Source organism: Manis javanica, chromosome 9 (assembly GCF_040802235.1).
Source record: "Manis javanica isolate MJ-LG chromosome 9, MJ_LKY, whole genome shotgun sequence".
Classification (NCBI taxonomy): Eukaryota; Metazoa; Chordata; class Mammalia; order Pholidota; family Manidae; genus Manis; species Manis javanica.
In genome coordinates this window covers 2,098,840-2,116,236 of record NC_133164.1, presented here as the reverse complement: position 1 = coordinate 2,116,236, position 17,397 = coordinate 2,098,840, and the positions used below count along the sequence as shown (strand labels likewise).

Genomic DNA, 17,397 nt, shown 5'->3' with positions numbered 1-17,397 from the left:
TCTCTTATCTTTCACTCCCATAGGTTTGATTATCTCCAGTTTAAACTAGAAATATAATTTAAGAAAAAAATGTAAAATCTATTTTTGCAACTCTCCAAAGAGCAAATCTGGAACAATCAAAATTCTTCAATGTATCTTCAAAAGTAAGTACTTTTCCTTAGTGGCATATTTAAAAATGCACGATCACAATTAATTATGTTTTAGTTGTTGGTCTTCTAACCTTGTTCAGAAAACCATGACACTATTGGTATATATTTAAAAAACATTGTGAAGCTAATAAATATTTTCTGACTTTTTTAGCCTAAGGGATAGATTAAATGTTTCATAGAGTGTAAGCTCATTTCACTACTTGAATCTCCAGTGCATAGAACTGTCACTAGGGCATGGTAGGCACTCATTAACTATTTCTTGTTGAATGAGTAAGACACCTTTTTGTTTCAGATGTCTGTGAAGTTCATTAAAAAACAACATGACTTTTAAGAAGATAACCTAGGTCAAACTCCGGCTTGATTATTTTTGGAAGGAATAATTTATTTCTAACCTTTATTCTTAAATTCAGATAGACACTACTCATCCCAGAACCAATGAATGAAAGAACTTAAGCGCCTTTCTTGATACCGTACTTTAAAATTATTTACATGCTGTTAGAGAAAAGGCATAATTTTTATTCAACTGTTCCCTCTATTCCATAGACCGTCTCTGTTGCCACTTATCATAGTATTGAAGTCGTGGGCCAATAAATTTTGTAGTATGAAACGAAACTTTACTCATTTTTTGCCTTAAACTGGGCCAAGACTGGAAGTGTGAATCCATCAGTAAAATAGCAACCATTTTCCCAAATATTTCCCCCCGGGTATGTGGGGATTTGAATGAAGATCAAATCCATTTACTTCCACGTGTAACCACTGCATCACCGCAGCACCGTCCAAGGTTAGCAAACTTTTTTTTTTTAATTCACTAATATTGTCTTGGTTTGCCTTTTCTTTCCTTTTTTTTATTAAGGTGTTATTGATATACACTCTTATGAAGGTTACACATGAAAAACAATGTGGTTACTCATATTATATAAACATTCACTCATATTAGTGTCCCCCACACCCCACTGCAGTCACCGCCCATTAGTGTAGTAAGATGCCACAGTCACTATTTGCCTTCTGTGCCACACTGTCTTCCCCACGATCCCCCCTGCACCATGTGTGCCAATCATAGTATCCCTCAGTCCTTCTCCCTCCCCACACCCCCCTCCCCTCTGATAACCGCTAGTCCTTTCTTGGAGTCTGTTAGTCCGCTGCTGTTTTGTTCCTTCAGTTTTGCTTCATGAACAACCCATTTTTAAAGACAAAACAGTTCAGTTTGGTCACTGACATCCGCATCACAAAATGCCCCACAAACGGCTGGAACGAGCGCCACTGCGGATAATAGTCTGCTTTATGAAAACTGGATTGGTCCCATTCTACCATTACAGACAGCAATTTGCGGAACTCCAGTGGTCTCGGTTTACACATTGCTGAGCGCCGGGGCGCGCGTCCCGAGGGGCGCCGGTCTGCGTAGCCCGGGAAAGCCAGGTGACCTGGAACCAGCAGGGACGCCTGAGCTCCCACACAGGCCCGGAGAGGGAACCAGACCGAAGCAGCCCTCAGCCCGACCGGCCGCAGGGAGGCCGCTGCCCGGCCCGCAGGACAAAGGCGGGGCGCCGCCACGCCCACAAAGGCGTGGTCCCCGCCGGAAGGGGCGGCCCCGCGCTCGGCCCGTTGTCTAGGAAACCGAGACTGCGTAGCGGCTCTACTGAAAGCCCAAATCCGGGAGTTTAGGGCGGGGAGAGGAACAGGGGGAGGGGGAGAGAAGCAGGTAGGGCACAGAGGGGGACTCCAGGACACGCCCCGGCTTGGGTAGTCTCTCTAAGTGGGGGAGAGGACTTTAAAAGCGGATCCCAGGGCACAGGCGGGAAAGGGTCGGGACTTCCGCCCTTTGCGGGGACACAGCTCCTTTGTCTCCAAGCTGCTCTGCACTGGGATCTGTCCGACGACACAAAGGGCGGGCAGTGTGGACCGCGCAGGCGCCTGAGCCGCCGAGGCTGCCGGGAGAGGTGGTCCGGCCGCCGAATGGTAGGTCTCCTCCCTCGCGGGCCGGAGGCCGCCCTGGCAGTGCAAATGCACATGCGCCAGTACTTCCGCCCTGCTAGGCCCGCCCCCTCCCTCTGCCTCCTCCCGCGGTTTCTTGTAGTCTGGGCTCGGGAGGCCTTCTCCGCTTTCGGCCCGCCTTCTCTTCGTCCTGATTGGGTTACCGAGGTAAGGGCGGCAAGTGGATTGGCTGTTGGGGTTGCCAGTCTGTTTTGGACCTTACTTATACCCCCGCTGCGCCGCGGTCCCGGAGAGCTAGGGGCTGACTGAGGGGAGGGGAGCTGGTGGGATTGGCGACGGCATCGGAGGCTGCCTGCAGTCCTGCGGCTGGGTCGGTTCCGGCCGGGTCTTCGGCGGGTGCAGCCGCCTCCCCGCGTTCCCCGGCCCTCGTGCAGCGCTGCACGGCAGGCTCTGCCTCCAAGTACGAAACTCCTAGTAAAGTTTGCGCCTCGCCCACCTTCCCTACCCCCGCGCCCTCCGCCCCAGCCAAAGTGACAGACAAAGCCACACCCCCGCGCGGCCCGGCCGGTGAGGGGCGTTAATGCGGCGGGGGCGGGGCCCGCGGGGAGGGGGCGGTGGGGGTAGCGGGGCGCATGCGCGGTGCGGGGGGCCGAATGTTTCCCAAGTGTTTGAAACTGGTATTTGGGTTCTCCACGTTGGACAAGTGCGGCGCGGCGGGCGGCGCGCGCCCCTTCCCGCGCTCGCTCGGCTCCGGCCCCGGCCCCTGCGCCGGGGTGCGCGCCCGCACGCGCCGCCCGCGTCCGCCCCGCGCCCGAGGCCGCCGAGCGCCGGCCCGGCCCGCCAGCCGCCGGGTCTCCGGGCCCAGGCGGCGCGGCTCGCAGATGTAGCGGCGCGGGGTCGGCCGGAGGGGGGGCGCCGGCGGGCGGGAGCTTTGCATTTTGCGGCGCTGGGCTCCGAGGGGGCGGGGGCTGGAGGAAGCGGAAAGCCGCGCCGAGCCGCCGGGGACCTCGGTGAACCATGTTGAGCCCTGCCAACGGGGAGCAGGTCCACCTGGTGAACTATGTGGAGGACTACCTGGACTCCATCGAGTCTCTGCCTTTCGACCTGCAGAGAAACGTCTCGCTGATGCGGGAGATCGACGCGAAATACCAAGGTACAGCGGGATGGATGGGCGGGGGCAGCCGCTCCATCCCCGCTGGTCGCGGACGTTGCGGGGCCGCGGGCCGTTCTACTCCCCGCCTGGGGGACTCACGGGCCCGCGGGGCGGCCGTGGCCGGTCAGGAACAAAAGGTCTGGAGCGTCTTTGATTCGCCCAAGGTCCTTGTGCGCGCAGCCCGGACACGGAGGAGGAAGGAGGAACGAGAGGTCTCAATGCCAGGCTGCGCGAGCAAAGCGCTCTTTGTAGTGAAGTGACGAGGCGGGGTGCTGCGGGGGAGGGGGCGTAGGGGGCGCAGGCTACGGCGCCGAGGGAGAGCTCTGCCGCGGTCTCTAGGACTTAGGGGCGCAGGGACGGGGCTGCGCGCAGGGCTGCGGGCAGGGCGCTGCGGGCGAGGGGTCCTCCGGCCCTCCTCGCCATCCTTGGAGCCACCCCCATACAGTCCCGAATCCGAGTGTTACATAAAGTCCGGAGTCGGTGCTCCACACGGTGTAGCCCTAGTCGTCCCCGCCCAGCCCCCCGGCCTCCCCGTGCCGCTGGATGCCGAGTGAGGGCCGGCATGTGAGGGGACTCGGCCGGGTGTAGTTTGCGGAGGGCGAGGGCTTTATTCCGTGCGTTCGGCGGGCAAAGGGAGGGATGGGGCGAGTTAGTCGCCCCTGTGAGCTGTGCTCGGGGGCAAAGACTGTCGGCTTGTAGAGAAACGTGGCAAGGAGAGGACCTGTGGGTCATTCTCTGCAACCCCGGCCGCGCAGAGTGTCGGAGAGAGGCGGTCCGCTGGGAATTGTTGGTTGTTGGGGAAACTTTCCTGCCAGGTCAGGCACGGCACTGGGGGGCTGTGCACCGAACGTGTATCGTCACTCGTAGTTTACTAATGTTTACAGGGCTGCGCAGCAGGGAAACGGAAGAGCGGGGGGAGGTGGGAAGCCACCGCTAGCCCCAAGAGCGCAGGAAAACCCAACGAGGAAGGCGCCCCTGCGCGCTCTAACCGAGCCTCGCCTTCGCTGCGGTTTTTATTTGAGGCTCATTAGCATATTGCGACCATCCCGCTTTGGTGGCCTAGCGATTGGCTGTGGTGTCCCCCACGGAATGTCCTTATCAGTTCGCTGCTGAGCCACTGGCTGCTGGGCCGGATGGGGGCGGGCATTGCGCATGACTGGCACGGGTCTCTTTACCTTCTTTTTTCGTTAGAGGGGCGGGGAAGAGGGAGGAGGTTGAGTTGATTTGAATGTCTTCGGGTCGCCTGGCCTCCGGCCTCGGATTGGCCATTGGGACTGCTGGGGCGGGCCATGTTCTCTGGCCCTGCTCTGCGATTGGCGCTCCCCTCGGAGCCCGCCCTCTGGTCCGGCGGGCCCAGTACTAGACCGCTCCCGGGGCGGGGCGCGCCTCCCGTTTTCCGCCTTCCCATTGGTTAGGGTCCCGTTTCCGCCCCTTCCCCTCAGGGCCCGAGCTCTGTCACTTCCGGCTTCGGAGCAGTGGCGGCGCCAACCCTGTGGCACAGGGCGCAGCGTAAGAACCAGCGGGACGGGGCAGTCCTTCCGCTGGCTCGGGGTGCAGCGCGCGGAATCGGGGAAGTGTGAATGATCCGCGGCCGGGGCTCATCCAGGTGGGCGCTGCCCGGGACGAGGGGAGTTGGGCCGGCCCCGAGCCCCGTGTGCGCAGAGCTCGAACGACTCGGCTGGTGTGACGATCTCGGGGGTTCGAAAGGTTTCAGTGGTTGCGGGACGCGTCACCGTCACTATTAGCACTTGCAGGCCATTTCCAGTGACAGTGTGCCTCTGCTTCCCCGCGTCCACGCCAGAGCTCCCCAAGAGCCCCTCCTGGGGCCCTGGGCGGGTCTGCGGGGCGCCCGGCCCGGCCGAGGGAGCCGCGCCCAGGGGCAGCGCCGCCCTGAATGGGGAAGCCTGTGCTTGTGCTTTTGAGGAACTACTACGTTGCAAGTCAAACGCTGAGGTTGATAGACTGGCAAGTACGCGTCAGTTGGAGATTAAGTCATGAAGATGGGTTATAATTAACCGACTCAAATGGTGTTTGAGGTTTTCTGAGTTACTGAATTCAAAATTACTTTAAAATTATTTTTAAAGCATTTTTTAAATACCCGCCCACCCACCATAGAAGTCGAAGTGCAGCTCTTCTGTAAAATTAAAGTACATTTCTAATTATTGGACAGATCAGATTAAGTTTTGCTGCAATCTTATTTAATACTTAAATCATTGCCATGGTTCCATTGCTTTCCTAGCAGTAATGTGGTGCGCAGCCTGTGTGGAAGGAAAGGCCCCTGGCAGCCGAGCAGGTGGAGCTGAAGGAGCCGGGTGTCCTGGCAGGACGCCTTTCTAGTTAGAACTGGTGTCCTGCCTGAAGTCTGTACTAAAGTGGCTTTGGGGCATCTTAAGTAATATGTGCTATTGTGTCGATGATAGAATTATTTCTTGGTAATTTTGTGGTGGGATGTTTGTTTCTTTCCCACAAGTGAGGTTCCACGTGGATGTAAGCTTGCTTGTGATGTAAAAGAAGCTGACTGTTAATAAATTTTAAATCAGTGGCATGATGGAATTGTTTTCATGAAATGCTAACTTTAGAAACTTGGTTACTGATTAAAGCAAATTGCAGTTTTGTAATGTGTAATCCATTTAAAAATAGCAGAAACTCACATTTTAATGCCCGTGAAATGCAACCTGTGTAAGTGAACATAGCTGTTTATTTTCAGAAGTAATTACCCTAAGACCCTGTGAGACCCATAGCATGGCTTAGCTGTGGAGGCAGTCTAAATGTTCCCCCAGGAAATACCTTAAGAGCTGTCTTTAGTTTAAGAAGATAGTCTGGAAAATAATACTATTGTTGGGAGAGGGTTGTGTATTTTCCTCGGTTTTTGTTCCTGCCGCAACAAAGAATTGAAGGGCAGAGACACAGTAATGAAGTAGAGTAAAGGTTTTATTTAAAGCTACTTAAACAGAAAAAGTGCAGCAGGCGACTTGAGGGAGGAGAGACGCCCTGAACGGTTTAAGCTTTATTTAAAGAGCAAGTGCACACTTGGAGAAAGGGGAGTGTTAGCTGCCTCATAGAAGAGGCGCGCTGAGAGGTCGAGATAGACTTACGGTTCTGTGCTTAGCAAGTGCAGGCAGCTCACGGAGAGGAGTGCACCGAAAGGCTGGGAAAGGGTTTTGTTTGTGTTTTGTTAAAGTTACGCACTTAGTGTGGAGAGTGTGGGTGACCTCGCAGAGAGGAGTGCGCTGAAAGGTTTAGGGTTCCCCCTTTTAAGGATTTTTCAGGAATGTGACAAAGGGCTGGGGGTGCAGACTTGTTAAGACTTAACACAAAAAATTTACTGTTGTGAGATACCGGTGTCTTGGTCTGGGAGCTTTCAAGCAAGATGGCCTGCCTCCCCCTGAGGTGGGCTGAGTTACTGTTTGTTTGCTAACAGAGTATGTTAAGAAACTTTTCAATAATTGGGTTTTAAAATGCAATCTTATCTTCAAGATGGAATCCTTCTTGCTTTTACTGTCGTTCATGGCTGGGCTCACTTGCCATATTAATTGCCCAGGTTGTAAGTTACTTGATTAGGGCTGGAGGAGGAAAAGCAGCATCTGGATAAAGTAAAAATAAGTTGGGCCTTTTAGCCGGCTAAAGTCAGTGCTACAATGGCATGCTCTAACTGACACACTGAAGACATGGGCTGTGCTGAGGGACCCTCCTTTACCTGGGGAGTATTCAAACTTCCAGGTCAAGTTGCTCCTGGCTTTTATCTGATTAACTCTTTAATTCTGGGTCTTTTTTTAGTGGGCTTTCCTGGCCCTTATTCTCTTTTCACCCCGCTCATATCTGTTTTGTTGCCTAACACTACCGTTGGGTAGCTCCAGTATTGGTCCAACTAAGTGAATATGTTTATTCTCATGTTAGGTGTATGTCTTAATACTGTTTGGAGGTAAGATGTAGAAGGGGTCGATGGTCACATCTTACACATTTCCCTCCACATTCCCACACACACTTCCTAGTGGAGAGGAGAATTGTCTTATTTTAAGAGCCTGCAAAAAGACTTCAGGAGAAAAATCTGATACTGGTTAGATTAACCTTTACTGTTTGGGAAACAATGACTATGGGAATTTCTATTTGTGTATTTAAATAGACTTTTAGCAAGAATACTTACTTTCCTTAATTCAGTCAGAATATTTAATAGCTTTTATTTCTTGAGAAATTACCTAATTATGTTTGTCAAATTACACTTTTAAAATCATATACACTGTCTTCTAGCCTGTCCAGGAGGGTTTAAATTTAGTACTGAAGGTTTTATTTGTTTTTGATGATGTTTCCGAATCTGTTGACTTCTATAAATATAAATACATTACTGTTTTAAGCAGGAAGTACAAAAGTAAAATCTACCACCTTCATTTTAAAGCAAGGCTAGGTTGGCTACCATGACAACATGCCAGCACATTCTTGTTTTTAGTAACAGAAGATAACACGCTCTGAAGAAAATGACGTCTGGTCAGCTGAGGCCTTCGGCCACTAAGTATTTTACATTCTTTAATATAATAGGGTATTCTAGACACTGGTACATTAAAATAAAGAGAATAGAGGCCTTTAAATTATTAGAAAAATATTTGAACAAAAACAATGTAAATATAGGGCACAATCAATAATTTTAAAGAAAATAAAAGTTTCGGCCCCAGCCCTTTCCCCTAAATTTGAGATTTCTCTTAGTTGCTCATCCAAAGAGTATTTGTTACCCTTGCTTCGGATGCACTACAGAGTCCCTTGGGGAGCTTTGAGTGACACTTTGCTAAAAGGGGACTGTGTTGGCATTTGTATATAGTTCCAGAGATTTTTTTCCAATAGAAAAAAAAATCAACTAGAAAGGCCTACAAGTTGTCAGATTCTCATACTAGGAAGCCTTAAATTGACCATTGCTGTCCTTTGCAATTACAGTTGACCCCAACATGGGTCTGAATTGCCAGGGTCTGCTTATACATGGATCTTTTTTCAGTAAATATGTTGGAATTTTTTATGGAGATTTGTGACAAAAGGAAAAAAACATTTTATTTCCCCTGGCTTACTTTATTATAGGAATATAGCATGTAATACGTATAACATTCAAAACGTGTGCTAATTGTTTGTGTTACCAGTGAGGCTTTTGGTTGACCACAGCCTGTTAGTAGTTAACTTTCGGGGAGTCAAAAGTTACACGTGGGTTTTTGACTGCATGGCCCCGTGCTGTTCAAGGGTCAGCCGTACTTTCGGACGCCTAGATAGTGAACAAGTCCCAGTGGTGCTCCGAGCGTGGATCTAATGCTTGTTCTCCCCCTGCAGAAATCCTGAAGGAGCTAGATGAGTATTATGAGAAGTTCAAGCGCGAGACGGATGGCGTCCAGAAGAGGAGAGTGTTGCACTGCATCCAGAGAGCCCTGATCCGGAGCCAGGAGCTGGGCGACGAGAAGATCCAGATCGTGAGTCAGATGGTGGAGCTGGTGGAGAACCGGGCCAGGCAGGTGGACAGTCACGTGGAGCTCTTTGAGGCGCACCAAGAGGTCAGTGACAGCACTGGCCACGGAGGCAAAGCTGGCCAGGATAAGTCCAAGAATGAGACAGTCCCGCAGGCGGAAAAGCCCAATAACAAGAGGTCTCGGCGACAGCGCAACAATGAGAACCGAGAGAACGCGGCTAATAACCATGACCACGATGACATCACGTCAGGAACGCCGAAGGAGAAGAGGGCCAAGGCCTCCAAGAAGAAGAAACGCTCCAAGGCCAAAGCCGAGAGGGAAGCGTCCCCCGCAGACCTCCCCATCGACCCCAACGAGCCGACGTACTGTCTGTGCAATCAGGTCTCCTATGGAGAGATGATAGGCTGCGACAACGACGAGTGCCCCATCGAGTGGTTCCACTTCTCCTGCGTCGGACTGAACCATAAACCAAAGGGCAAGTGGTACTGTCCCAAATGTCGAGGGGAGAGCGAGAAGACCATGGACAAGGCGCTGGAGAAATCCAAAAAGGAGAGGGCTTACAACAGGTAGTCGGCGGACCTGCCGGGCCGGGAGGAGGCGGTGATCGGGCCGTGTATTTATTACCTCCCCACCTTGGGGGAGGCGCCAGGACTGCACAGTGTATATTTTTAAAGAATGTTAGCAAAGGAGCCATTCCCTTTGTTGAGTGGCGCTGATTGTCTGCCTTGTTTTGTTGTCGTTGGTACACATGTGTAATGAGAAGGTGGTCTGTGGATCAACATTTTAGAAACTACAAATACAGGTTTGAATTGAACACCCCGGCAGAGTCTTGGACTGATGGGTCTGAGTTGGTTTGGGTTTTGGCGCAGGGCCGGGGGTGTTTTTGTGTGGGGGGCGGGTGGTGACGTGGAAGCAATCTAACACATTAAATGTGGGGAAAAAAAAATATTTCACTTAGCTATTTTATTTTAATGAAAATGTTAACTTCATGAACAAATTTTTAAAAAATTAGCCAAGTTGCTAAAAATATATATAGCCCATAGCAAACTTATTTCTTACTATAATGTATATCCATATGACAATAAAAAGGTTTTAAGTTTGAAGATTATTTTTTAAAAATGTAAGTGGTTGAATTTTACATGATAAACATTTTACATATGGTCCATTTCCCAAAAGGCCAATTGTAGATTATCTGGTACATTTTTTATTAAACCAAATAGAAGCGGTCTGCTTGTGGGGCTTCAAATCATGCTCTTGCCATCACAAACCCCAGGGGAGCCGCAGTCAGCTCACAAGGTGTGTGAATGTACCTCTGCGAGCGGAGCGGACTCGGGACTCGCCGTCTCATGATCAAAAGGGCGGCCCGAGGCTGTTGGGAAGCTGAGGTGTGTTTCCTGCTGTGCGCATGCAGGGCGTGGCTGTGACATCAAGAAATAAATGAAACTCGGCGGTTTGTACCTCTAGCAATATATTTAATTTTGACAAGTGATCTTTAAATTTTTGTCTTAACAACTTGTACACCAGCAGTTCAGACAAAGCCTTAAGCAAATTCTCTATTACTGTTCTCATTTTAAGATGAAGTAGAAGTTACCTAGTTGCCGGCAAGTAAGTATCAAAACAGAACATACATATATATATATTTGACTAAGGGTTGGGAAATTACTGGCCCACAGGCCAAATCAGCCCCCCTCCTGTTTGTATTGCCTGTGAGCCAAGAATGATCTTTACATGGTCTTTTAAAAATGCAAAATCCTATTTTGTGACATGAAAATTACATGAAATTCAAAGTTTAGTGTTCATGAATAAAGCTTTATTGGCACACAGCCACGCCTATTTGCTTATGCATGTGTGGCTGTTCAATACAATGGCAGGGTTCAGGGGCTGTCGCAGAGACGGTGTGACCACAAAGCTGAAACGACTTTCTGGCCCCATGCAGAGGTTTGCCGGCCTGACTTGGGCCCCTTGAGTGTGCCCATCTGTGTCCTGAACCGCCTGCTTACTGAAAGGATCAACAGAATTTTCATTTCCGAGGGATACTATGGTTCACCTAAGTGATCTGTATGATGCGGTTTAACCATGGAGTAGAATTTATCTCCATAGTCTGTTTTACAGCCTCCAAAGCTACCACAAGGAAGAATTGAGTAACCACTATAGCCCCTAAGGAACTGTATGACATATATTTGTTGTAAGTAAAACGCCTAGTTTTCTGATTTTTTCATTTGATAATGGAAAATTTCATTTGTACCAGACATAGTGAGCTCCTGTTTTACAGTAAATTTCCATTGTAAAGAGAGTTATTTGGTGGAGAAATACAGATTGTAGTTGGTCTTATATTAAAATGAGAACCGTGCATACGATACCTACAAATAGGAATTTACTATCCACCAAAATTCTTAAGACATTTAAGAATCTTGGGTGTTTAAATTTGGTAAGACCTAGGTGAACAATAAACTAAATTAATTCATTAAAATACTTGATAACAGTCTGGTGGCAATAGATGTAATTTAAAAGAATCTGATTATATACAACTATTTGATGGTTTTCACTTCTATTTCAGTTAGAGTGAAAAATGAAAATTAAGTTATAGGGGTGAAGATTTGCAAAAACACAGTTGCTAGTACCAGATTTCTTCCTGCTCATTCAGTTAGGGTGTAGGTGGCTGTAGAAGGGAGAAGACAAGAGGGCCCAGGCCTCCCCAGATCTGAACCCATCTTTATCCCTCTGGGGTTTAGTCTTGTAAATGGCTTAACTCTTAACCCATGGTTTTTCACTCTTATATATGGGGGTGGTTCTGAGAAATACATGAGGTTAAGTGAATAAGAGACTGGCACATAGTTCATCAAATGCTGGGTATTTTTCCTCCACCTTTAATGAGGTTTCCCATAAGGGTAGGTGGGTAGACAGTCTTCTTAGAAGGTGAGGAATGTTAGAGAGGTAGATGTCGGGTTTGGCAATTACTTTTATTCCAGTGGACAGTTAAAAATCGCAGACGAGGACTTAGAACATCAAGATTTTAGGCTTTAGATCATGAGTAGATAACAGAAAAATCAAGTAACTCCGGGGGATGCTGAAAATGGGCTTCTTTTTGAAAAATTGCTTGTATTTTTGTTTTTTATTTAAAAATTCATTTGAGGCTAATTGACATGTAACAGTTTCATGTGTACAACATGTTTCAGTATTTGTGTATGTTGTTGAAATGATCACAATAAGTCTAGTTAACATCTGTCATCTCACATAGTTAAAAAAAATTGCATTTTCTTCTGATGAGGATTCTGAAGATTGAGCAACTATCAAATACACAGTACAGTATCATTAACTGTAGTCACCGTGCTATACTTTACATCACAGGACTGACTTACAACTGGAGATTTGTGTCTTTTGACCCATTTTGCCCATCCCTGCCCACCTCCTGTGGCAACCACCAGTGTTGCTTGTATTTAATAACCAGGTTATTACAGTTTGAATAAAGGGTCTGAAATGTTTCCATTTGAACATAATACTTTATTTTAAACTGGACTTAGGGCATGTGGTTCATCCATTCACTGGCATGTACTGAGTCCCCTGGCATGGTGTCCTGGGCAGGGATGGGCCCTGTGCCCCAAGGAGCGCTGCTCTCACGGGCCACCCCCACCACAAGCCTCCCAGCGACCTGGACGTTGTGGTGTGGGTGTCTCCGTACCTGAGACAGTGGTTTCAAGGGCCGAAGCAATAAAGCATTTGCCAAAGTAAAAGCCGCTCTGTACGACTGAGAGCTGCTTCAGACCGTATGGCATTACTTGGAGCACGCTGTTGTGTTTCGTGCTTGTATGCTCCACGTAGAACGTATGACATGAAGACTCCCTGTTAGGCAAAATGAGTAGCTGCGCGCTTCTAAAGGCATCGTGCTTTTGCGGATCTAGCTCTTTACATCGTCGCGTCCACTGTAATTCACGATTCTTTGCACTCACAGGCATGTATAGAACCACAATGTGTAGACACTGTCTCTCTCCCTCACTCTTAGCTTGTAATCCATTCCTCTTTAATCTCGATGTTTTTAGGCAGTCGGGGAGGTAGGTGTCTGGGCCTGTTTAATCTGGAGAAAGTGCTAGTGAATTACTGCTGGTTTTGAGGTGCTCAATCCTCACGCTCATTTGACGGGCATGGGGGCAGGGCGCGCTCAGCAGGAACAGTCGTAAGAAGAGCTGTTACGAATCAAATTGGCATTGCAAGGTTTTTAGGAAGGAATGAAGAAAAAACCATTGGGTCACTTCTCTTGCCTCAAATACTTTGTATTACCTGGTTTTGTTCATAAGATCCTTTGCCAGCTTAAAATCCTTTTTCAGCTTAAAATCCTCACCAAAAGAAGTCGCTGTAAACTGAGTAATAGGTTAAATTTTGATTTGTACCATTTGATGCTCCCTCAAACAGCTTCTCTATTAAACAAGAAAATGCTTTTGTTTAAGTGGGTCAACTTGAAATAAAGTCACTCAGTTTTTGGCTGACGTATAACAGCCACCCTTTATGGTCTGTCACGTGCTAGCACTGTCTAGGTACTATGTATGTTTTATGTTAAATCTTGGTAACAACCCTGCCCCGAGATGTTAGTGTGCTGGTGTGGAGGTTCAGGCCCAGGTGCAGGGACTTGATCTGCACACAGACATGCATCCCATGCTGGGCTGAAGACCTCCCTGTACCTTGTCGCCACCGCCCTGCGCAGGAGGTTGGCCTCGTGCTCACGCCCTGGCACTGTGGGGCCGTTTAATCGATGCCAGGGGTGCAGCTAGGTTTCCACGATGATCTTGACTATGTCTTAATGCCTGGTGTGGTAGGGAATTACCCTCTATTTGTGACTGAGAAAACTGAAAAAGAAGACCCTCGCCGGCTCCCAGAGTAGAGGTGGAATAGGGACCCGGGCGGTCAGCGCCGGGTCCTCGCTGCTGGGCTTCTGGCCCGGAGGAAGCTCGGTGCTGCAGAGCAGCTGTGCACGTGCAGGGGCGCCGCGCTGTCCGGCCCTCTCCGAAGACTACATTTAACCACAACGTTCTAAGCGATCTACTAGATGCAGAATGTTGTTCTGGAATCAGCAGGAGATTGGAAATAAGGTTTCAGTCAGGACAGTCTTGCCCGTGCAGTCTAACCTGGAGGAAGTTGCTGCCCAGCCCGGTGTCCGCCCAGGCGAACGGGGCCCGGGATCGTGTGTGCCCAGCAGGGCGGTCAGCCCAGCTAACGCGTGGAGGTACCGTACAAATGCTAAACACCGTACCAGGGGAGCTGAGAGATATTTGGGGTCAATTGTTGATGATTCTGGTTAGCAGATGTATTCTGTAAGTGGAGTTGAGATTCTTTAAAGCTGGAAAGTCAGTCGCATCCAGCGTTAGGATAAAGCGTCAGCTCCTCTTACGTCCTGTGTGAGGAGTAAGTGGGCATCTGCTTGTGGCTCTGCTGCTCTTTGTAGAACAGAAATAGAGCTTTTATTTTCAGCAGCAATAAAGCCTATTAAACTTTTGACTCACCTCTTGATTGAATTTGAGAAGAAAGAAAATTAGTTCCGTCCCTTCCCTGTGTAGGCGAGGAAACAGGCCCGTTATGCCAAGTCACTGGGCAGGTCTGCGGGGCGGCTCCGGGGCACCGGGTCCCGCTGTTCCTGGCTTGGCCAGCTCTCCATGAAGCCACAGGCCCTCAATGAATGTGTGCTGAATAGATCATCTAGGAACTGACATAGAAAACAAGACATTTTCTGACTTCTAAATGTTTCTACAATCATATCTAAACTGGAATTTCAAATTAATTTGTGTGAAGAAAATATTTTCAGGATAAATGTTTAGACCATTTGAAATGTGGTATTTCTAAATGATTAATATTTGACAAATTGAATTTGGTTAGATTTTGATCACCCAAAACATTCAATATTTTCATAATAAAATTCTTTAAAAACAAACTTAAATAATTGTTCCTAGGGTATATTGACAATTTATCCATTTACAAAGATGCTTACAAGTGGTTTGCTGTCTCCCAAATTAGTTTCTTTTGCATGAAAAATAGGTTAATAAATACTTAATCCTCCCGTTTAAGCACCTTCTAGTTGCAAGTCGCAGTAATGGAGCGCGTGCGCCCGAGATGGAAAAGGTAAGCGACGTCTCAGGAAATGCAGGAACTCAGAAACAGAGCCGTCCTGAGCTCAGGCAGCACGGCGTTCCCTGCAGCCCAGACGTGACCGGAGGAGCAGGCTGGCCCCGGTGGAGGCAGAGCCACTGGGCCTCGGAATGGTCAAGGGGCAGATGGCATGTGAGATGCTCAGCCGCTGCCAGTCTGGCTTGCACAGTCAGGCACTACATTTAGAGTCAGCTTTTCCTTTAAAATCCTTTCCCTGATAAGTGCATCTTTAAAATGAACGGTGTTACCTCCACCCTGGCAACCAGATTGCACCTGGCTTCATTCTTGCCCTGTCATTCGGCATGGGTCCAGGGAACAGAAATTAACTTTTGTTATGTTAAGTAAAAATTAAGGTGGTGATGAGGACTATAGTTATTCCATGGTCAATGTCCATGATTTTCAAAATATTTTTGATTCATCACATCATTGATCTCCTCCATAAACGTGAAAAATTAGAAGTTACTAACAGTGAAATACTTTGAGGGCACAAAGATCTGCCACAAAATACCAGTTAGTGGAAGTTCATGAGGATGAGCTTCCCTGGCATTTTTCACAGCTCATTACTGAATGTAAAAGGCTAATTAGGAGCATTTTCGTTTGCAAATTTTGAAACCTTGTTTCTAGACTCAAGAACGTTAACTAAAGCAAAAACAAACCTAAATAATTGTTCCTAGGCTATATTGACAATTTGTCCATTTACAAAGATGCTTACAAGTGGAAGGCTGACCACAGAGTGTGCCAGGACAATTATGAAATAGTTTGTGGGTTTATTCCTATTACTCTATATTTAAAACGTGGTCTGAAAGTTCAATGTGAAGTAAGCACGTCGTCGTCATTCAAGCTCTGACAGGATGTACTGGTGTGGTGGGAATCTTACATGAGGTTATAATTCTTGCCCCTGAGTTTTCAGTGCATCCTAATTTTTAAAAATGTCTGTAAGACAACTAAATAAAACCTAGAAGAGCAAATGTGATCATACTAGCAAAAACTCAGTGCAGCAGCATTACTGTAACTACTGAGGCTAATGTCTTGAGGAAGCAAAACACATGGACAGATTTATACTAATTTGATTACCTCTTTCTCTCCTATTAGATCACTTTGAAGTCTGACTTTTACAATGATTTTTTAAATATTTTTAAATACCTGGCATAGGGAAAAGCCGGTAAGTGACATTTCTGGGGTCTTGGTGAAGTCATGGCACAAGTGTGCACGGCACCAGAGATGGTTCCACCACACACATTATTACATCCCCCGCATCATTGGGACAACTTGGAATCGTTGTTAGGCAGAAAGACAGACATGAGCAGGCGGAGAGAGAGTAAAGCCAGTAATGCCCACTGTAAGGGACCCAAAGAGTTAACCAGATAAAACCAGAGAGCCAGACAGGGCTCGCAGAGTTAATTAGCTAATTAGTTGAAGTTGCAAAGGCCAGGAGTGACTTGGAATGTCCAGATATTCCCCAGATAGAGGAAAGTATCAGAGTGCGGCCCACGTCCTCATGGGACCACGTACATGAGGCCTCCCAGGCCAGAGACTGTCAGTCAAGGACTTCTCTGCCCCACGAGGCAGAGCGGGGGGATGGGACAAGGGCCATGCCACGTGAACTCTACTCAGCCTGAGGAAGAGGCCCAGGTCAGCCTTCAGCTTGGTCTGTGACGCTGTTCCTCCGCTTCTTCCGGCCCCTTGATCAGTCAAGTGACTGTCACCAGGACAGGGGACAGACGTCTAAAGTGGGAAAAGAATGCCAAGATCCGGACTAAATATAACCCTATTAAGACAAAACTTCGAAGGAATTACGAATCCCCTGTACACAACATACCTTATGCTGACCCCTACCCAAAAGGCCCCATAAAACCCCACACCCTGAACCCCTCAGTGCGCCTCCTCAGGGTGCCCACGCTCCCCTTCCTTTGAGTGCACTCTTTGCCTTCGAGGCTTCTCACTGCTCAGCTTACTACCTTTTGGCTCTGAGCTCTTCCAGTGGCAAGTGTCTTTGTTATTTTGCTATTTCATTCTATTTTCTAGACTTAAGCCCAAGTCTTCATTCTGTCCTACTTTAGACTAGTAGGGAGAGGCTGCCGAGAGCTCTGGTTTGGGCCTGCAAGTTCCTGGATAGGCCTGCGGCTGTAATGATTACACTTTTGGTAGCCTGCCCCAAAATCTCCTTTCTTTGCCCTCGGGAAGCTCTCAGAACATAATCTCACTCCATCCAGTGCCCTGAGGCCCCCCCAAATCCTGGGGTGGTGGGGACTTAGTTCCCACACTGTGCGGATTCAAGCGGACACTGGACGCCAGGTGACCCTGGCTTCAGGAGCTGGCAAGGGATCTGCCCTTAGCCAGGGAGGAGTTCAACGAGCTTCCCTCTCCACCCGTCCTCCTGTGCTCTTGGCGGCCTGCAAGGCGCCTCCTTTCCCTGCGGCTCTCGCTTTAGAGAGTAAAGCTACCCTTCCGCACCTTGCGCTCTGACTTCCCTGTGTCTCCAAACTGAATTTATTCCCGACCTCTTGGCACTGGAGGGCACCAGCTCAACATCCCTTAACTGCAGGAAAAGCGAAAAGCCAACCTAGAAATAAAGCGTGGACAATAAAGGCAA

At 48.4% G+C, this 17,397-nt stretch overlaps 1 protein-coding gene across 3 annotated transcripts; it reads left to right on the top strand.

The window, feature by feature from the left end:
- Nucleotides 1-1,966: 1,966 nt before the first annotated feature.
- ING1 (inhibitor of growth family member 1) lies at nucleotides 1,967-9,780 on the top strand. 3 transcript variants are annotated; one of them, XM_017665881.3, is made up of 2 exons: nucleotides 1,967-2,105; nucleotides 8,539-9,780. In XM_017665881.3, the coding sequence occupies exon 2, from the start codon at nucleotides 8,685-8,687 to the stop codon at nucleotides 9,240-9,242; it is 558 nt and encodes a 185-aa protein (XP_017521370.1). In that variant the 5' UTR covers nucleotides 1,967-2,105; nucleotides 8,539-8,684; the 3' UTR covers nucleotides 9,243-9,780. The 3 variants fall into 3 exon arrangements, with proteins under 3 accessions (XP_017521370.1, XP_073068463.1, XP_073068462.1); XM_073212362.1 differs by lacking the exon at nucleotides 1,967-2,105 and adding an exon at nucleotides 2,412-2,541; XM_073212361.1 differs by lacking the exon at nucleotides 1,967-2,105 and adding an exon at nucleotides 2,818-3,234.
- The last annotated feature ends 7,617 nt before the right edge of the window (nucleotides 9,781-17,397 follow it).